This window comes from Leucoraja erinacea, chromosome 2 (assembly GCF_028641065.1).
Source record: "Leucoraja erinacea ecotype New England chromosome 2, Leri_hhj_1, whole genome shotgun sequence".
NCBI classification, from domain to species: Eukaryota; Metazoa; Chordata; class Chondrichthyes; order Rajiformes; family Rajidae; genus Leucoraja; species Leucoraja erinaceus.
This window is the reverse complement of record NC_073378.1, coordinates 94,568,949-94,591,685: the sequence shown is the minus strand read 5'-3', so window position 1 is coordinate 94,591,685 and position 22,737 is coordinate 94,568,949. Positions and strand designations below refer to the sequence as shown.

At 41.9% G+C, this 22,737-nt stretch overlaps 1 protein-coding gene across 3 annotated transcripts in view; it reads left to right on the top strand.

Annotated features, from left to right (window-relative positions):
* itgb8 (integrin, beta 8) overlaps positions 1–22,737 on the top strand; it is a 113,749-nt gene that overhangs the window by 818 nt on the left and 90,194 nt on the right. For 2 of the 3 annotated variants that reach the window (XM_055661470.1, XM_055661478.1), the window contains exons 2-8: positions 4–89; positions 3,646–3,811; positions 12,580–12,826; positions 12,965–13,130; positions 16,375–16,533; positions 17,487–17,582; positions 19,328–19,417. In XM_055661470.1, the coding sequence (XP_055517445.1) occupies positions 4–89; positions 3,646–3,811; positions 12,580–12,826; positions 12,965–13,130; positions 16,375–16,533; positions 17,487–17,582; positions 19,328–19,417 (1,010 nt within the window). Of the gene's footprint in view, positions 1–3; positions 90–3,645; positions 3,812–7,084; positions 7,208–12,579; positions 12,827–12,964; positions 13,131–16,374; positions 16,534–17,486; positions 17,583–19,327; positions 19,418–22,737 lie in introns of all 3 variants that reach the window. The other variant, XM_055661461.1, reaches the window with a different exon arrangement.

Genomic DNA, 22,737 nt, shown 5'->3' with positions numbered 1-22,737 from the left:
TAGTTAAGAACAAATGCACTGCAGAGAAAGCATACCGTTGCTCCGAATGCCTCATCCTTGGTCCTGAATGTGGATGGTGTTTTCAAAAGGTACTTTGACTGGTGATGTATGTTTCTGGGTGTAAAGTTACTGCATTTCTGTATTTCCTGGGAAATATCAACCTGGGCTAAGAATGTTTAAACAAGGCACTCGATAACAAAGGAAAACAGCGACGTTCATTAATATTGAGAGGATGCAAGATGTAAAGGAATTGAATATTTCTTGTTATTTAGTTGAGTAAAACACTTGTGGACCACCCCACTAATACTTCATATCGCCGCAATGTTTAGGTAATGGATTCCCACCGATGTTCACACACCTCTATCACCAGTCATTGGCTCTGATTTTTTTTATACAGCTTGTCCTATTTCAATATTAAATATGGCAACATTCTCTCCTGATTAGGTATTGAAAAGCCTAAAACAAAGGATATAAAAACTCATCCTGAAAAGAGCAAAAGACAGAGATTGTGTAGTATATTTCAATTTCAGAAGATAGGCACAAAAGGCTGGAATAACTCAGCGGGCCAGGTAGCATCTCTTGAGAAAAGGAATAGGTGATGGTTCAGTTATCGACCTGAAACATCACCATTTATTTTCTCCAGGGATGCTGCCTAACCTGCTGAGTTGCTCCAGCATTTTGTGTCTATCTTCGGTGAAAACCAGCATCTGCAGTTCTTTCCTACAAATATTTCAATATCAGTTTGATTCCATTGATGAAAATTTGGTGGAGGAAGCCAATGCTCCTGGTTATCGCAGGTCTTGCATCAGAAACCAAGGGTGAATTTCAGCTACTTTGTTTTTGGTGGGTGCCACAAATCTATTCTAAAATCACCCCTTATACTCTTCTTCCTGGCTACTGCATAGGCACAACCCAATCATTTGTGGCCCTGGAGTCCTATCTGATGTTGAGCTAAGTTTTGGAGCACTACAAACCTGTCCATCCTTGAGGCTGTTCTGAGAGTTCCTAGCCATAACGTGTGCTGCTCACTGTATATAAATGCACCTGCTGGACTCCAAAGCTACCTGCAACTAGCAACGAGGAAGCCACGTATTGGGCATGCAATGTTTGTCATCAGTATGAAAAAGCTCTTGGCGATGTCTTTCCATTGTATACTTTTGCAAATATTCATCCTCACCCCCATCGTCAATAAGGACTCAGCTGAGAAACATCCTAAAATATATAAAAATAAATAATCTTGCAGCATGCTTTATTCTCTTTTAAAATCCCCTGCCTACCAATAAAACCAACACTCAGCACTGTTTCCTTCCCTGAGCTGCCACCACCATGGATACCCCTTTTAATCTGCATCAATCCAAGACCACCTATACTGTTGCCCCACCTCACTAATCCAAGATGAGCCAAAGACCATTCTTGCCCTGAATCACACTCAGCCAACAGCTTCTCATTGTTTAACGATTCACTTGTACTTGTAAATCTCAGCAGAACTGGATGCCTGAAAGCGAAGGCCGCCCACCGAGGCAGAGGTTGGGGATTAGGCTCCCAGCCATATGGTGAGGGACCCTAGTCATAGGATGGCCAGAGTTAGAATGCGGGAAAATTTGCCAAATTGTCCACCAGCTGATCAGCAATAACGGTTTAGCAGCTATTTCCATAAATGCCTGACCTCAGGGCAATTGGTCCAGCCCATAATCTCCCCCATCAGCAAAGTTGCTGAAGTACATCTCCTCTGCAGTTTAAAATCTTCAGTCATGTTTGTTTTGTTACCTCTGCCTTCTGCTGGCAGTGTCTACTTCCTTCACCTCTATAAGCACAGGCTAATCCAAACTTCTAACAGGTTTCACTCATTTTCACCCATCATGTTGGTGAAAATATTCCCTCCAAGTTTCACATAATTTTGATATTATTTATTGATGTTTTCAGATACCTCCATGGCCTCCCACATCCCAACGATGTGCAGATTTGTAGATTAATTGATCTCTGTAAATTGTCCCTAGTGTGTCAGGAATGGCTGTGAAAGTGGGATAACATACAACTAGTGTGAACTGGTGTTTAAGAAGGAACTGCAGATGCTGGAAAATGAAAGGTAGACAAAAGTGCTGGAGAAACACAGCGGGTGCAGCAGCATCTATGGAGCGAAGGGACTAGGCAATGTTTCGAGACGAAACCCTTCTTCAGACTGATGTAGGGTGGGGGGGAGGAGGGGGAGTGGGGAGAAGAAAGGAGAAAGGAAGAGGAGGAGCACGAGGGCTGAGGAAGAGCTGAGAAGGGGAGGAGACAGCAAGGGCTACCGGAAATTGGAGAAGTCAATGATTATGCCGCCAGGGTGTAAACTGCCCAAGCGGAATATGAGGTGCTGCTCCTCCAATTTCCGGTGGTGCTCATTCTGGCCATGGTGGAGGCTCAGGCCAGAAAGGTCGGATTCGGAATGGGAGGGGAGTTGAAGTGCTGAGCCACCGGGAGATCAGGTTGGTTAATACGGACCGAGCGGAGGTGTTCGGCGAAACGATCACCAAGCCTATGCTTGGTCTCACCGATGTAAATCAGCTGACATCTAGAGCAGTGGATGCAATAGATGAGGTTGGAGGTGATTGGACTTGTTGGGCCAAAGAGCATATTTCCATGGTGTATCTCTAAACTAAACTTAATTCTTCATCACCATGTAACCTCCTCTAGCCTTGTGATGTTCTGGGATATTTGTATTTCCAAGTTTACCCTCGTGCACATTCCCAGGTTTTTTTCCTGCACTGCCACTGACAGGTTGTACCTTCAGTTGCTCACAGACTATATTCTGGAAATGACACCCTAAATATCTACAGGCCCTTTACGATGCATTTTTAAACTAGAATCGTTGACTAAATTGGTCAAGTTGCTTAATGTTATCTTATGTGACTCAGTCAAAAGTTGTCAATAATTATTCCTGCCAAATACCTTAAATAGGCGGAAAATGCTGGAGTAACTCAGCAGGCCAGATAGCATCACTGAATAGAAGAAATGAATGTGATGTTTTGGGTCAAGACCCTTCTTCAGACTGAGAGTCAGGGAGGAGGGAGACACAGATAAGGAAGTGTAAGGTGTGAAAATGAGACATCAAATGAGATGAATTTCAAGGAAAATGGAGAATAGATCATTGTTAGCTAGGAGAAGTAGACAACGAAGCATAACAGAGATAAAACTTAAACAGTGGGACAGTCAGACTGACCAGAGAAATAGGAAGGGGTAAGGATGGAGAGAGAGGGAAGGCAAGGGTTACTTGAAGTTAGAGAAGTCATTATTCATACCGCTGGGGTGTAAACAGCCAAAGCAAAATTTGAGGTGCTATTCCTTCAATTTGCGCTGGGCCTCACTCTGACAGTGGAGGAGGCCCAGGACAGAATGGTCAGTATGGGAAAGGGAGGGAGAGTTAAAGGGTTCAGCAACCTGGAGATCAGAGGAGATTTTAAGATGTTTTTCAATGTTAAAGGTATTATTTATATGCACAATTTGTTAACTTCATCATGAGACAGTGTGCCTTCAACTCAGTGAAATGGATCAGTGAAAAAGCAAACAAGCATAACTATTTATGTGTAATGGGCAATTGGTAATGATTCAGCTTAATTTTTCAATTGTACTCCATTTACACTATGTAAATATTCTATACATTAGGGATTTTCAGATGAATCACTGCATAAGAGGTGTGACCTAATCACCAACCTAATTCAAAAAGGCTGCGATCCAGATTACATTGAATCTTTTGAAGTAAAAAAAATAGTGGAAGAAGAAAAAAATTTGCAGCTGACTCCTGGCAAAGTTACTTTACAACTACGACCAGGTTAGAACCCAGTTATTTTTGTCTTATTGAGTGTGGTGTTTGAGTAAATGTTTGCATTATGTTTAATGATAGTTTCAAACTTTGTTAGACATCACCATTTAGTGGTAAAAATAATGCTCATGATAATCATGGTCTACATGAACATCTGCTCTTAATTTTCATGTTACAAAATAATACTTTGCAAGTCACAGCAAATTTTATCAATGATGGATAGTTTCAGTACTTCCATTTGAGCTGTAGATTATTTTCTTGCCATTGCACAATATTTGACATTTGGTATTCATGTGTATTTTGTGACGTACTGATGTTGTCTGGTATTGGTATTTCTATTGTTTTATTGTCACATGTACTGAGATACAGATAAAAATGTTGTTTAATGTGATATTCAGGCAGATCAGACCACACATGAGTGCAATCATATGTTACATGGGTACAGCAGGTAGAGCAGAATGGAAAATAAAAAGTGTAGAAAGTAGTGTTACAACTACAGCAAAAGTGAAGGAAAAAGGTGCATGGGCCACCTGGTAGAGGTAGATTGGAAGATCAGGAAAATCATCCCAAGCACATGAGAGTATTTTTCAAGTCTGATAACAACAGGGGAGAAGCTATATTGAATCTGGTTGTACACGATTTCATGCTTTTGTATCATCTGCCTGATAACATAATGTGGAAAAGAGAATGACTGGTTTGCGACTGATCCATGATAATGTTGGCTGCTTTTGCTAGGCAACATGAAGTGTAGATGGAATCATTTGGGGGTGGGAGGTTTGTTTGCATGATATACTGGGCTGTTTCCACAACCCCTTGCCATTTCCTGCAGCCTAGAGAAGAGCAGTTGCCACACTGAGCTGTTACATTCCAAAAAGTATCTATGGTGCTTCTGTTTAAATTAAGAGCCATTGGGACATGCAAATATCCTGTCTATTTTGGTGCAAAATGTACACCAACTACAAATAAGGGGACCCACGGTAGAGTGCTAATAAACAACAAAAAAATCAATTTATTATTGCCAAGCATTTATTATTTTCATGTTGCTTTGAAACTATTCTTGCCAGGCAGACCTGTTGCCATTAAGTCATTCTTAAACATATTTCAAATCCAATCCTTGATTTGCTGTGACCAGGAAGATTGTGTTGGCCTCTCTAGAGTGGCCTAAATCATTAGGATGTATGGGCCATCAGGCCAAGACTCAGTGGGCTGCACTGTGTCTCTAAACTAAACTAAACTAAAAAAACAATCAAAATGGACCCTTTTATTTGGGTGCCATTCAGCAGTCCCTTTGAGCATTGCTTGTTCGAATGCTCATCTCCTGCTTCTAATGGGTACCATGGGGCACAATCTATTCCACGCCCACTGGAATATTACAATAATCTTTATCATACAACAGCATATCACAGGCAGGTAGGAACCATGGCTGCACTGTCAAATATCCTGGAGAAAACAGCACTGGCCATTCACAGAGGAAGGAAAAGGCCAATAAATATTTTTTATTAACTGATTCACAGTGCTAGTGGATGATTAAGTATCAGCTACGATGGGCGACTTCAATGCATTCACTTGGTGTGAGAGGTGATGCAGCAGTGACCCTGAGGTTATTTACCAGCCACTTTAATTCACCGATCGTCTCCCCCTTTGACCTCTCTGTGGCTTCCTTCAATGTTACAATGAGGCCCAGTGCAAGTGACATGACCATTTCTATCTGCTCGCTAGACTAAGTGGGACCTGTTGGGTTCCATGTTCACACGGGAGGGCTGGTCCCCAATGCAATTTTCCACCTCTCCACCAATTGCAATATCTGAAATTGGTGGAGAGGTTTTCCGGAGCGCTAGTATGGGTGTTGTGGGCCGAAGAGACTGATTTCCAGAGGGCTCGTATGGACATTGTGGGCCGAATGGATTCTTGGGCTGGCAGCTCAGTCACTCAGGCCTGGTGGGCTGGCAGCTCAGTCAGGTCTGGTGGGCTGGCAGCTCAGTCACTCGGTGTGTGTGTGTGTGTTTGTGTGTGTCTCACTTCCCCTCACACGGGGGGGGGGGGGGGGGGGGGGGGGGGGGGGGGGGGGGGGGGGGGCTTTCTGGAGCGCTAGTATGGGTGTTGTGGGCCGAAGAGACTGGTTTCCAGAGGGCTCGTATGGACATTGTTGACCGAATGGATTCTTGGGCTGGCAGCTCAGTCACTCAGGCCTGGTGGGCTGGCAGCTCAGTCACTCGGGCCTGGTGGGCTGGCAGCTCAGTCACTCGTGTGCATGTGTGTGTGTGTGTGTGTCTCACCACCCACCACCCCTCACCCCACCCCTGCCACCGAAGATAGTTGAGGCCAGTTCATTGGCTATATTTAAGAGGGAGTTTGATGTGGCCCTTGTGGCTAAGGGGATCAGGGGGTATGGAGAGAAGGCAGGTACAGGATACTGAGTTGGATGATCAGCCATGATCATATTGAATGGCGGTGCAGGCTCGAAGAGCCGAATGGCCTACTCCTGCACCTATCTTCTATGTTTCTATGTTTTTCTCCTTTCATTGGCTCCCTGTGAGAACCAGGATAGACTATCAAGGTCCTTTATCCTTCATTGTTTTGGATCTGTAGAAAAATAAAAAGAGGAAAAATGTCATCAAATTGTCTCTCTCCCCTCTCCCTCTTGTAGTTTCCCCCTGTATGCATTCACTCACCTCACCACAGTATTTTTCTCCCTTCATTGCCTCCCTGTGAGATCCATGATTGACTATCAAGGTCCTTCACGACTGTTGGGCTGGCAGTTGACTCACGACTGATGGGCTGGCAGTTGACTCATGGCTGGTGGGCTGGCTTGACTCGGGGCTGGTGGGCTGGCAGTTCACTCACGGCTGGTGGGCTGGCAGTTCACTCACGGCTGGTGGGCTGGCAGTTCACTCACGGCTGGTGGGCTCACTCACAGCTGGTGGGCTCACATGCACTCACCCTCCATCGCACACACACCTTCCATTATACACCCACTCACACCCACACACCCCTTCTCTCACACACACACACCCTCCATCACACCCTCCATCACACCCTCCATCACACCCTCCATCACACCCTCCATCACACCCTCCATCACACCCTCCATCACACCCTCACACACCCTCACACACCCTCACACACCCTCACACACACACTCACACACACTCACACTCACTCACACTCACACTCACACACACTCACACACACACACACTCACACACACACACACTCTCTCACACACACACACACATACAACATATTTATGACAGTAAAACTTTCTTGAATCTACTCATGCAGCTGAGCGCGGCTTCTTCACTAAGCGGTACTTCCGCAGCGAGTGGGACTTCTGGAATGAGCATGGCCTCTCCACTGAGCGGGATTCCGGAGTGAGCGGGACGTCTGGATTGAGCGGGACTTCCGGTATGAATGCGACCTTTGGACAGCGCTGTACAGACCAACAATTCAGTTCAAGCACAATGCAGGCCTCAGAGGGTGGTGGAGGCCGGTTCTCTGGATACTTTCAAGAGAGAGCTAGATAGGGCTCTTAAAGATAGCGGAGTCAGGGGATATGGGGAGAAGGCAGGAACGGGGTACTCATTGGGGAAGATCAGCCATGATCACGTTGAATGGCGGTGCTGGCATGAAGGATCGAATGGTCTACTCCTGCACCTATTGTCTATTGTCTATTGCCAGCAATTCAATTAATTTCAGTTCAAGCACAGTGCAGGCCAGCAATTCAATTCATTTCATTTCAAGCACAATGCATGCCAGCAATTCATTTCATTTCAAGCACAGTGCAGGCCAGCAATTAATTTCATTTCAAGCACAGTGCAGGCTAACAATTCATTTCAAGCACAGTGTAGACTCACATTTCAGTTCACTCACAACGTAGACTCACAGTTCTGGACTCAACTGTCACTCGCAGTCTTCATGGGTGACTGACACGTCTGGCCTCTTGGGCTTTAATCTCCTGGGCTCCCGAAAGGGGCGTTACCTTCATCATGGTGACTGACAGGTGAGAAACCCACTGCTGATCTCATGATTTTTAAAACGTTCATAACTTTTTTATTATTTCACTGATCAGAAAAAAACCTTGGGGGGGTTGGAGCAGAGGAGGACGGTGAATAAGATGGCGAAAAATCATAGCGATATACAGTAACGTTATTACTAAAATGTATTTACAACATAGACAGGAAATGGTCAAGATGAGACTTTTAGTAATAGGGTGGATATTGGCTCGATTTTCTCCATTTATTATTATAGTCTGACCTGTTGCGCATGTCACACAGTCTTGTAGCTTATAACACATTAAACAGCCATAAATGCTTAAAGTACTGATAACTGCTCCCATTAAGCCATTTCGACCTGTCTAGCACAGAGACACCATTCTACTGGTCCCTTCTCCACCTTCTTTCCTACTTTATATTTCTCTCTCTTTTCCAGTTCTGACAAAGGGTCCTGGGCCTGAAATGATACATGTTTTTCTTTCAACTGATAGAAAGTGAAAAGATAACGCCCGACTTGCTGAACGTTTCTGACATTTTCTCTTGTTATACTGGGCTTCTCTATTGGCATCCAGGAGATGTACGTAGATAATTAAAAACAAAAATCAAATGTATCAAATCTTGTATTTGCTGTGGGATCTTTTGCTAATAGTGTGGACTTGCCCCATGATAAACTTGCTGCAAACCTATGAAGGTAATATCCAGGAAAGACCCTTCAGTGAGGCTATTTAAAAAAATATTTCACTATTTTCATATTTATTATCTATCTACCTATTTAGGGAGCACATGAAGCTTTTATATTGCACCAGGGATATTTTGGTTGGACTTCATTTAAGGTAGGAGAATAGAGGGGCAAACAAGGTAGGCAAACAAATACTTTGTTCTGTTTATTAAAGGAGAGAGGCATTAAGTCCCATATTACGAGTACAGTCCTTCATGGACTAATATGTCATAAGTGATAGGAGCAGAATTAGGCCATTCAACCCATCAAGTCTACTCCACCATTCAATCATGGCTGATCTATCTCTCCCTCCTAACTCCATTCTTCTGCCTTCTCCCCATAACCCTTGACACTGAACTGATCAGGAATCTATCTATCTGCCTTAAAAAAAATATCCATTGACGGCCTCCACAGCCTTCTTGTGGCAAATAATTCCACAAATTCACCACCCTCTGACAAAATTAATTCCTCCTCATCTCCTTCCTGAAGGAATGTCCTTTAATTCTGAGGCTATGATCCCTGGTCCTAGACTCTCCCATGAGTGAAAACATCCTCTTCACATCCACTCTATGCAACCCTTTCACTATCTTGGTTGTCTCTGATTCAGCCAGGATTCCTTCATGAAAGGAAGTTGCCTGAGGAGCACTGTTTGTGATTGTCATTGTCACTGGGAAGCTCCGTTATTAAGCACCAGGTTTTGTCTTGGTTGCTGCAGGTAATACATATGTAACTTTCTGTTGGTATTAATGAGATTCACCAAGGCCATCTAAACTGCAGAGTGTAGCAATGTTACTTTCCTAAGGGAAGCTAACAGAATTGTCAAAAGGTGTATACAGTCTAAGCTTTTCTAGGATATCCAGGTTATTATCAACTTTTCATGCCACCTTAGAGTAGAAAAGGATATCACTTTCAACTGTGAGTCTTTTAGGACAAGACGCACAACATCATGCAGTAGACAGGAAACTGCATGATGTGCCCATGTTGAGCCCATGTTGACCAACATACCCCCATCTACATTTAGTTCATCCTGCCTACATTTCGCCCATATCTCTCCAAACCTCTCCTATCCATGTACCTGTCTAAATGATTCTTAAATATTGCGATAGTATCTGCCTCACCAACCTCCTCTGGCAGCTCGTTCCATATACCCACCATCCTTTGTGTAAAAAGGTTACCCTGCAGGTTCCTACAAAGAAACAGTTGTGGGGTTTTTTATGTGATGTTATTACTGTATACCCAAGTCTTGATAACAACCGGAACTAGATATGTAGTGGTCCTTGATAAACATTTGTAGTTGGCTTCTCATGGTTATAGATTAGCTAGAGGTTGGAGAACATGGTAAATATAATGAAACATTGAATACTGATCCTCTTCATTATACATTGTATAGGGAAATTACTGTATGCACTTCATTCCATTTCATAATGTAGCAGGAATTGGAAAGGGGAAAACATTACAATATTTTTTCTTTGATGTGACATAAAATAAGCACATGGGAATTGATTATGTTTTGCTAGTCTTATAATCAGTGGCATTGCTCACACATGGACTTGATTTTAAAGTTAGACGTAATTTTCTTTTTTGGCTTCCTGTCCAGTTCTTTAATCTTTTTAGCCACCTCTGAATCAAATGTGAATGCACAGACTCAGCCATAGGTGGGGCAGGAGGTAACTGATGGGGCTATACAATGGGGGAGCAAAGGAGGTGGGAGACACTTGTTCAAGGTTTATCTGCACTCATGGAGTCATACAGCATGGAAACAGGCCATTCAGCCCAATTTGCCCATGCCAACTATGATGCCCTAGTCCCACCTGCATGCATTTGGCCCAAATCCCTCTAACCCTTTACTATCCATGTACATGTCCAAATGTATTTTAAATCTTATGATAGTACCTGTCTCAACTACCTCAACAGCTCATTCCATACACCCACCATCTATTGTGTGAAAAAGGTTGCCCCTCAGGTTCCCAATCTTTCTCCTCTTAACTTAAACCTATGCCTTCTGTTTCTTGACTTCCCTTATTCCCCTACTCTGAGTAAAATACTCTGAGCATTTACCCTGTCTATTCCCCTCAAGATCTTATACACCTCTATGAGATCAGCCCTCATCCTTTTGTGCTCCAAGAAATAAAATCCAAGCCTGATCAACCTCTCTTTATAACTCAGTCCTGGCAACATCCTGGTAAAAATGTTGATGAAGTGATTCGTCGTTCAGACCTCTGTGGATTGTAGAGACCATATAAAAGCTAATATCCTATTTAATCATAGGGGCTAATGCAATGTTCACTCCAGGCACTGGCACCTGTTATATTGTCATCATCAAAGCCTTCCCAGGTGCTTTGAATCTATTTTAAGTTAAATTTTCCCATGATTCGATGAGGATGCTACAATTTCTCAAGGCTTTCAGAACATCCTCAAATGATTTTATTTATTGAACTGTTAAGATAGGATTCACTGGTAAACTGGTAAGAGAGTGTGCATTTCAGGAATCGGTAGGATGTCTGAACCATCTTGATGGAGGAGATTTTGGTTTGGACAGAAGAAAGGAATTGATTTGTTTGTTTTGACAGTGGAATTTATGAAGATGACATTGGTGGTACCTCTGAAGTGGTGCTTTGAAGTGCCGGCCACAGACAGTCCAGATATCTTATCTCCATATTTAGTTTTAAAATCGTGTTTGCACACAACTGATCATCCATTAATGCAGCTTCTCACTTTCTCATGCTGCCAGGGCTTGAACCAAATGTAACAATTTATTTGTATTATTTATTGATTTAGAGCCTAGGCTATGGAGCTTAAATATAAGAATATTCTGAGTTTTAATTACTATTCCAAAATTATGATTAATAAAGTCAATAATGGAAATGAACAAAATGATTACAAATATGTTTATTGAATTGTAATGCTCACAAAAGCCAGAAGGATTACAATTTGTTTCTGAGCAATTATGAAATTGATTGTATTGCAATGTAAACAATGCAATGGAAACACTACTGTTTGTACAATATTTGTGTGAACAAATTTAAATGCCTGATGGTGTTCATTGATTGATATATTATACCCTCTTTTGGAATACTAATAATTTGGAAGTTAAAGTTATTTATATATATATATCAACACCTAACAAAAATAAATATGGGAGCTGAGTTTAGAAAGAAGATTCAAGGAAAGAACTTCTGTGCAATATTGCTTTAGAATTATTTGACACCCCAACCATCACATTTCATATTCCAAATATGTAAAATTAGAAATTATAATATTCCATAGATGTTGACCGAAGTACTGAACATTTCCATCAATTTCAGTTTTTGTGTAAAATAATAATCCTGTTTCTCTAATGGGTCTCTTTACACTTGCTACCATTTAATGTCATGCTGCATTATGTATCCTACTCCAATGGAAAAGAAACCAAATTAAGGACAAAGAAAGAACAGAATAGATAAACTAGAATGAGAGAAGCAATAGTGAATGGATAGGCAGAAGCTACAAAGTTGGACATTGAAGTAGCGATAGAAATTATAAAGTAAGTTAAAGCAATAATCTAGTGACTTCATTTGGACAGATATATGAGTAGGACAGGTTTAGGGGGATTATGGGCCAAATGCAGGCAAATGCGACTAACCCAGAATGCAAACTTCTATGGCATGGTCATGTTGGACTGAAGGACCTATTTCTGTGCTGTGTAACTCTATAACCACGATACTCTCAAATTAATTATGTGCAATCCAATGCACATAACCTAATTTTCAACATGTTCTATCACTTTGTTGAAAAATGTAGTTCTGATAAATATAACAGTAAAAAGCCTATGATAAACTGGATTTTATTATTTTTGAAATTTTGGAAGAAATGTAGAAAGATTCAGTTTTGAAAGGTGGTGCTAGGTCAATATTCATATCTGATTTAAATATTCTATATTTTCTGTGTTCATATATTAATGATGTCCCTCCAGAAAATGTTATCTTATTTCAGAATTCTAAATTAGTTTTTTTTCTTTAGTTAACCACGGAAGAATCATGTGTTACCATTTAAATAACCACACTTGTTTTCTACATTTTGTCAAACAGGTGGGGAGACGAGTTTAATAGTGGATGTCCGTCAACTGAAAAACTATCCATTGGATCTCTATCATTTGGTAGATACGTCAGCATCAATGGTGACTAATTTAGAAAGACTGCACTCCATGGGATATTCCGTATCACAAAAGATGGCTAAATATTCCAGTGATTTCAAGTTTGGGTTTGGATCTTTTGTCGATAAGCCAGTATCTCCATTTATTAACATTCACCCAGACAAGCTGATTAATCCATGCAGGTAACTAATTACTCAACCAAAATCAACTGAAACATTTGTGATTCAGGGACATTTGAAATGTTGCATAAAAACTAGAGCATGTTTAATATTATTTATGTTCAGTATCAAAATGTCCTCTTTATTTTTCTTTCAATGCAGTGTTTATGAAACATCCTGTCATCCTGCTCATGGATTTTTGCACGTGTTATCATTGACCAATAATATAACTGAATTCAGGGATGCAGTGGAGAAACAAACTATCTCTGGAAATGAGGACACACCTGAGGGGGGTTTGGACGCTTTGCTCCAAGTTGCAGTTTGTGAAGTGAGTTTTGTTTGACACAGCCGATCAAAAACTAAAACTTATTTTTGCCAAAGAAGTTCAGTAAATATATGTTCATAAGTGATAGGAGCCAAATTATGACATTCAGCCCATCAAGTCTATTCCGCCATTCAATCACGGCTGATCTATCTTTCCCTCCTAACCCCATTCTCCTGCCTTCTCCCATAACCCTTGACACCTGTACTAATCAATAATTTATCTATCTGCCATAAAAATATCCATTGATTTGGCCTCCACAGCTTTTTGTGGCCATGAATTTCACAGATTCACCACCATGTATAATATAGAAACAGTTCCAGGCTGGTACTATTAAAATATAATGAGATAGATATTCTAAATTCTAGCGAGTACAAGCCGAGTCTATCCAGTCTTTCTTCATATGAAAGTCCTGACATCCCAGGAATCAGTCTGGTGAACTTTCTCTGTACTCCCTCTAAGGCAAGAATGTCTTTCCTCAGATTTGGAGACCAAAACTGTACACAATACTCCAGGTGTGGTCTCACCAATACCATGTACAACTGCAGTAGAACCTCCCTGCTCCTATACTCAAATCCTTTTGCTATGAATGCTAACATTGGTGTTAGCAATGGTGGCCGATTGGGAAAGGGGGAGATGCAGCGAGACTTGGGTGTCATGGTACATCAGTCATTGAAGGTAGGCATGCAGGTGCAGCAGGCAGTAAAGAAAGCGAATGGTATGTTAGCTTTCATTGCAAAAGGATTTGAGTATAGGAGCAGGGAGGTTCTACTGCAGTTGTACAGGATCTTGGTGAGACCACACCTGGAGTATTGCGTACAGTTTTGGTCTCCAAATCTGAGGAAGGACATTATTGCCATAGAGGGAGTGCAGAGACGGTTCACCAGACTGATTCCTGGGATGTCAGGAATCAGTCTGGTGAAAAAATCCGCTATGAATTTGGTCCATTATTTCCCGAGATATTTGCTAAAGATTATCACCAAACTGACATTTAAAAAAAAATAAAGACTGCCCAGCTGCTGACCTCACAATGCCTTTGCTCGTGCCCCCTCCCCTCCCACGACTCTGCATTAATGCAGCTGCTGTCAACGCGCATGCACAGTTTTCCATGAGGTACGTTAGCCCACCCACCCCCTCATTCTTCAAAAGGCGCAGAAATATCGAGAAAGTTCTGCAGAACAAAGAATACATAAAAACATAGAAACTAGGTGCAGGAGTAGGTCATTCTGCCCTTCGAGCCTGCACCGCCATTCAATATGATCATGGCTGATCATCCAACTCAGTATCCTGTACCTGCCTTCTTTCTATACCCCCTGATCCCTTTAGCCACAAGGGCCACATCTAACTCCCTCTTAAATATAGCCAATGAACAGGCCTCAACCACCTTCTGTGGCAGAGATTCTACAGCTCAGCTCCACTATAGGATTTTGTTCTGCAGATCATGAACTCAGAGGCGCCTCATGTGCTGAATCTTCTCCGCGCTGTCTGTGCAGCTCGTGAAGCCCCGCCCCTCCCCCGCCTGCCCGCCCGCTCCTTCCAGCTGTGGGTTTCCAGAGAGTGAGAGGCCGCTTCTGTCTCTCTCCGCAATTCACAGCCCACTCACTCGCCCGGCTCCCCTCCCACCCCCCCCTCCCTCTCCCCTCCCCCTCCCTCTCTCTCTCTCCCCCCTTCCTCTCACCCACCCCCTGCCCTCCCCCACCCTCCCTCACCTAAACCCCCTTCCCCTTCCCCTAAACGCCCCTTCCTTCCACCCCTCCCTTACCTCATCCCTCCATCCCCCCTATCCCTTCCCCTCCTCCGCTCCCCCCCTCCCTCCCTTCCCCCACCCTCTCCCCCTCCCTCCATCACCCCCTCTCACCCCCCCTTCTCCCCCATCTCCCCCTCCCCTCCCCCCCCCCCCCTCCGCCTCTCACCCACCCTCCCTCTCCGCCTCCCGTCCACCCCCCTCTCCCTCTGTCTCTGCCTCTCTCTCTGTCTCTCCCCATTCTCTCTGCCCTCACTCTCTACTCCCCTCCCCCCCCTCTCTAGACGCGCCTGTGAGTTGGGGGCTATGCGTCAGTGGATAGGGTTATGGGGTAAAAGGAGCAAATTAATAATATTAATATAATATCAAGGGATTAGTGTGTGTGTGTGTGTGTCGGGGTGGTTAGTGTGTGTGATGCCGCATGTAAGACTCAATCAATGGCCAAGAAGATAAAGAAAGTGTTGTTAAGAAATAGGTTCTTTACTAAACACAATACCTTTGAGCATTCTATTCATGGTTACTTGTGCACAATGAAAGGCTAATGTAAGATCAGATGAATTGTATAGTTGTGCATAATGAACTTCTGAATTTAAAAACCAAAGGAGCAGGAAATTCATGTCCTAAAAATGTAAGCTTCAATGTCCCATGAGGAAAAGTGAAAGATGCAACCGAGTTTCACAACAGTTCATTGTTCATATGTTTAAAATTCCCCTGAATATAATGTCCTTTATCTGATTAAAGTGTCTGTTGTTATGGATTGGTGACTGTTTAGTTTCTGCCTTTCTGGTTTCCCTTTCCCATCAGTGGAATCACTGGACCAATGATTCGAACAATTGCTACTAATCCTGGGTTGAGCAGATACTCTGCTCTGGGATTGAATTCACTCCAGCTGACTGACTGAGTTAATTCATAATTATTATAAAATTCTCCCATCATTACTCTGCTATATATTTCGCTAAGAGCATATTTATAACAAAGTGCTTTTGCAAATCTGAACAAGCAGCAGAAAACTTTTAAAACAAACAGTAATTATCACCAAGAAAACGGTCTGAGATTTATAACTACACAAGAGATTGCGGATGCTGACATCTTGAGGGGGAAAAAAAACAAACTGCTGGAGGAACTCAGTGGGTCAGGCAGCATTCCTCCACAGATGATGCCTGACTTGCTGAGTTCCTCCTGCAGTTTGAGATTTATGGTTAGTCTTCTGGGCTATTCTTTGCCATTATGTGCTTTAAATGACAGCAATTAAAAAATAATCTCCTTTCCTGTGGCAGATGTAAGATAATTTCACTCTGTATCTAAACTGTTGGAATTTTTAAACTTGACTAAGCATAGAGAAATATTTAATTCGCAAGCATTGATTACACATTGGGGAAAAAAATCGATGTTTCTTATCAATCTTATCATAAATTGGCGAAAGAGGATAGATTCGATTTCTCTCAGGACTTTTGTGACTGTTACAATCTGAAACTAAATAAAACTACTTTATGTTGTTTGGTTTAGAGCCAAATAGGATGGCGCAAGGAAGCAAAGCGTTTGCTACTGCTAATAACTGATCAGCTTTCACACTTGGCACTCGACAGCAGATTGGGTGGTATCGTCATGCCTAATGATGGGAACTGCCACTTGAAAGACAATATGTACACTCATTCAACTGTTATGGTAAGGTAGCCGAGTGCTTATTGATTTATGAAACCTGGGAAATGCAATGCATTTACTTTTCCAACTGAATAGGCAAAACTCACTGGTGTTAAGACTTAAGACTATTCTCTAATGTTTGGAGATAAGTGCCATCAAGAAATTGCAGGTTGTGCAGTCTATTCTTACTTGTTTTATTTCTAAGACACTCCGCTGATACCTAATACAACATGAATGGTAAATAATCTTCGAATAAATGATTCCTGGTGTTTACATTTTTGCATTAATTATATTTTTGGTGGATGAACAGGAAGAAAATTGAAATTGTGGGAAATGATTACAAAATAATGGACATGCCAAAATCAGTTAAAAACTACGAAAACAAAACACATTTTGAAAGAATATTATTGACACATAATTCTACAGTCAGGTTTATTTTCATTGCTGCAATTCTCTCTCGTTTGCATTTGGTGCTGCAACTAATCCCGTTAACAATCCAACTATTTTTATGTAAATGCTGTGCACAATATTGTTTCCTAACGCATAGTTACATGATTGTTCATTTACAGCCCTCATGCTAGAATTACATTTTTAGCAGAAGGGGTTATATAGTGCTGGCTATTACATAATAACATTTATGGACTTTACAGAGAACATTTCTTGGAAAAAAACTTTTATTTTCTCTGGATCATATACAAACAGACCAGCTGTGCAGTTTTCATTCATCTCTGGTCATAAATATCTGCTGAATGAGCATTTTGACCCAGCTGTTGCTGATCTTGAGATCAGTCTGATTGTAAGTCATGGTAGTTGCTCCGAACTAAGTTCACGGAAAAGCAATTTTCCCAATTTATTCACATCGGATGAATTTCTAAAATGAAGTGGTCTTGGAATTGATGCTAAGCACAACACTTTCTACAAAATTTCTCAAGACCCCATCTCATTGCGCGTAATTCTCATTCCATGTCTTCTAACAGGAACATCCGTCTCTGGGTTTACTTGTGGACAAACTTCTAGAAAATAGCATCCATGTCATTTTTGCAATTCAGGGATCAAGCATCAATTGGTACAAGGTGAGATCTGTATTTCCAAAATTGAGCAGAAAATGGTACAACCTTTGAAAAGTGAATTATTTTGCAGCTGTTCAATTTACATGTAATCTGTGAAATACTGCTAAATGGTACTAACAAGCTTTCACTCCAATGCTAACCATTACTGCAGCACAATATATTATCTGAGGCAATCATTACATTGCAATTTTAAGTAACTCTATTTGGGCTAATTTAGTGCTATACTTAATTACTTTCCAGTGATATTTTGTGCTTTATACGTACTTGTGCAAACTATAACATACAATTATTGTGAACACGCGCTCAGTCCACCGAGACCTACTGGATCTCCCGGTTGCTAACGATTTTCATTACCCTTCCCATTCAAACACTGACCTTTCTGTTCTGGGATTCCCCCATTAGCAGTGAGGCCACATGTACACTGGAGGAACGACACATTCTTTTTGGGTAGCTTACAACCCAATGGTATGAACGTTGAATTGTACTATTTTAAGGTTAGGGTTAACCTCTAGCTAGCCACCCCCCACCCCCCACTCCCACACATCTTTCTTTCTCCCTTTCCAACCCCTCTGTCCCACCTGGATTTCCACCTATTTCTCACTCCCCCCCCCCAGCTACTTCCTTTCCCCTGATTCCCAATCCACAATTCCTCAAATCTGTCTTGCATAGAAACATAGAAAATAGGTGCAGGAGTAGGCCGTTCAGCCCTTTGAGCCTGCACCGCCATTCAATATGATCATGGCTGATCATCCAACTCAGTATCATGTACCTGCCTTCTCTCCATACCCCCTGATCCCTTTAGCCACAAGGGCCATATCTAACTCCCTGTTAAATATAGCCAATGAACTGGCCTCAACTACCTTCTGCGGGGGCAGAGAATTCCAGAGATTCACCACTCTGTGTGAAAAAGGTTTTCCTCATCTCAGTCCTAAAAGATTTCCCCTTTATCCTTAAACTGTGACCCCTTGTTCTGGACTTCCCCAACATCGGGAACAATCTTCCTGCATCTAGCCTGTCCAACCCCTTAAGAATTTTGTACGTTTCTATAAGATCCCCCCTCAACCTTCTAAATTCTAGCGAGTACAAGCCGAGTCCATCCAGTCTTTCTTCATATGAAAGTCCTGACATCCCAGGAATCAGTCTGGTGAACCTTCTCTGTACTCCCTCTATGGCAACAATGTCTTTCCTCAGATTAGGAGACCAAAACTGTACACAATACTCCAGGTGTGGTCTCACCAAGACCCTGTACAACTGCAGTAGAACCTCCCTGCTCCTATACTCAAATCCTTTTGGTCTTTGTACCAACCATCTACTTGTCAAAAAACCCCCCTTGCCTATGTTAGACAAAAATGCTGGAGAAACTCAGTGGGTGAGGCAACATCTATGGAGCGAAGGAAATAGGCAACGTTTCGGGTCGAAACCCTTCTTCAGACTGAATTTCCTTCGCTCCATAGATGCTGCCTCACCCGCTGAGTTTCTCCAGCATTTTTGTCTACCATTGATTTTCCAGCATCTGCAGTTCCTTCGTAATCCCTTGCCTTTGTTGCTGATTACCTGCCACGCTGTGTTCTGCCTCGTCCCCATTTCAGCTTTCTGTAAGTAAATATAAGAATTGCTGCTTCTTTATGTCAGTTCTAAATGTATAATTTGGTAACCATTTTTGTGATTGTCACTAATTGGTATGTTTTTTTTAAAGCCTTGTGAGAAAGATTAATTGATATACAATCAATTATGTGTTTCACTTGAAGGATCTTCTCCCACTGATGCCGGGTGCAGTTGCATGGCAGCTAAATTCAGAATTGTCTAATCTCTCTGAACTGGTGGCAGGTGCCTATCAGGTACAGTGCTACACCTGGTATTGCTTTATATATGTTATATCAAACACATAGATTGATATTTTAATGAATGACTAAACATTTCGACAATCATTTCGTTGTCTCTGTACTGTACACTGACAATGACAATTAAATTGAATCTGAATCAGATTTGTCTAATTTAAAATTAATTTCAGCAGCATAATATCATTTTCAGAGCTTTGCAAACTGCTTCTTAAATGGCTATTAATATCTCCACAAATGAAGCATTTATTCATTTAATATGCAATGCCAACATATTGACAGAGTTGTGAGTAATATGATTTTGTTTTCAGTTATCTTTTTTAAAAATCATAATGTTGACATTAACTATCTCAATAATAGCAAAGAGGATTAATTAAGTTATCACATGTCAACATTTAGGTAAATGTGGTCTTGGATAATTCCTAGGTAGAAATCAATGCCAAGACTTACTTTGATGTCAATGTGAAAAACGGGATGAATTATGGTATAGTCAGGGCCAGATTACGTATAAACTTCACAAGCTTAAGTTTAGGGCATCGAGATCTAGGGGGGCCTCGGCATGGCCGGATTTACCTACAGGCCTCATATGTCCTCAAAATCTAGGGGGGCTCCGTCCGGCCAAGGTGTTTTTTTCCCAGAGTAAAAAAAATCCAGAGAAAAAAAAATATTGGAATGCTATCAGCATTTCCACTTTGACGGAAATTCCCCGAAATTCTGGTTCTGGCCGCTGGAAGTTTTGGGGGGAAAATCGCGACCATCGGTGCCTGCGCAGTTGGGGGAAGCCGGTGACGCAGTAGCGACGCAAAATGACACTGCCTCTCCGCACGTGCGCTGTGGGCCCGGGCGGGTTCAGATCTCCATTTGCACTCCACACAATCACCTCAATGCCTCGTGTCTACTCCAGGTAAATAGTGGAATATTGCGTTGCGAGAGTGCCCGTTTCTCTGATCCAAGGGGGGTTGGGCTGGGTGCCTGCAGCGCGGAGTCGGAGCCTCACTGCGTGAGAGGGAGGGAGAGGGGGGGTGTGAGAGGGTGAAAGGGGGGGTTGAGACAGGGGAGAGAGAGAGGGAGGAGGATAGAGAGAGAGAGAGAGAGAGAGAGGGGGGAAGGGGGAGGGAGAGAGAGAGAGGGAGGGGGAAGGAAGAGGGGGGAGATGGAAAGGGGGATTATCTTTAGTGAGATTGCAAAATTAAGATAGGTTTTAGAGCAATTATATTTTCTCCTTCATATGAATAATATCAAACAATTGGAACTGCTTTATTTTCCTTGATAACAATACTGAAAAACACCATAGTTTGCGACTTTCATTTTGCATCATATTTTTAATGTGCACACAGTAACACAGTCAAACAGTAACAGGCAATCAAATCACCACACAAAAATTTTCTAAAAAAAGGTTGTATTTACTGCAAAAACGTACAGTATTTTATTTGCAGTGTTTGCATGCTCCTTTATAACATTTTACATAACATTTTACAGTACAACTTGATTATTAAAACAAGGATAGCATCAATTCTTGATTTTAAAAATGTATACAACAATGACCCCAATCATCCCATTCCAACCAGTCATTGCTCTTCTCAACCAAAATTATTTCTGAAATATTGGTCATAAATCTGGTGCAAAAATGCTCCAAAATAAGGCTTAGAATGCACCAGAGAGCATCTAAAACCCCAGAGCCCGTCCGCAAGGGTCTTTCAGCTTTGCGCTTGTGATATGTGCTGCATGCACTTATTTCACATAATTTTTTTGTAATTGTGCCATGCCACCTCCCTTTTTGGAAAGCTTCATACGGGCCTGGTGTATAATATTTTTGACACTGTCATAGGCCTTTCTTACATATGCTGTCACAATGCACTGTAGTCTCTAAACAACACTTCAGTAATTTTCCTTTCCCTCCATTTCAGTATAATAGTGTTTTAAGCTGATAACTCGACACTAGCACTTGCAATAAATAAAAAGAACAGCTTTCCAGCCCTTATCTCTTGGCCACACTCGGCTGCACATTGGTGTCAATCTGGTGGACTCTTCCATCTTCCTCTCATCGTGGGGGTGGGGTTTGGGAGGGGTCTCACAAGTGGAATAGTCTAGGGCCTCCCTTCATCTAAATCCAGCCCTGGATCTAGTTGGCTTGACATAAGAAGGATGGTGACATGCTCTGTGAAATGACCAAGATAATTTTGGGAATTAACAAAGCATTGTACTTTCACTTTGTTTATTAAAATATATGGTTTGCCTCCCTCATTGCAGTTTTATCATAGATCATACAAAATATATGTTGTACATTCCTTTGGAATGTGTTGCTTCAAGTTAGCAAAGCAGACTGCTGGAGAAAGGAGCAAATCCTTCATTGCTCCTTATCCATCTCATTGAATAAGGTAACTCTGACAAATGTAAAATCACGTGTAAGGCTTGAACATTTTTCTCGGACTTTAATTTTGAAACAGGCATGCACTGCTTTAGGATGAGTAGATTTTTTAAGCATTTTCATGCCTGAGCTGACAATACTTGAATTTAGAAATGATTGAATAGAATTTGGCTGGGATAATGAGAGAGATATTTTTCAAGGGATGCACACGAAGAACAAATTGTAATTTAGTGACTGTTGATAGCTGTCAGCAGAGCAAATCAGACAATCAACCCAAGTGATACCAGACCAGAATGATAGCTCTTGATATGTACAGGAATAGAATAGAGTTACATGTATACAGGGTGTAAAAATATCTAGAAATACTGAAAACACATTCCTATTATCATATTTTTACTTTTACTCATTCAGTAACAGGCCTAATAGACAGTGGGACTGCCAGGACATAAGGCTGGAGGGAGAAAGACACTGTGCCAGAGTTGTTGGAGACAAGCTCTGGCAATCAGATTACCTCCGGAGTCCATGAAAGGTGGTTGGGAATAAATTCAGACCAGTAATTCAATCCAGATGGGAACAAGGAATGGTTCTGGGTTTCAGAGGAAAAGTAATCATTGCATCAGAGTGCATAAGGGGTTGTGGGAACTTCTTTCTGTTCATTGTACCTCTGAAGCAGAATTTCAAAAAGCACTTTTCTCCTGAATCTATCTCCTCCAGCTTCCTATTAGCTGGTTGGTTTTCTGGAGTTCTCAGTAAATAGTTGACTAGGACTAAATTCAGTTGACTGCCAAAGCAGAGTCTTAATTAGGTTATTCCCACTTGGAGTGGTCAAAGAGTCATAGTCATACAGTGTGGAAACAGGCCCAACTTGCCCACACCAACCAACACGTCCAATCTACACTAGTCCCATTTGCCTGCGTTTGGCCCAGATCTTTCTAAACCTGTCCTATATTGT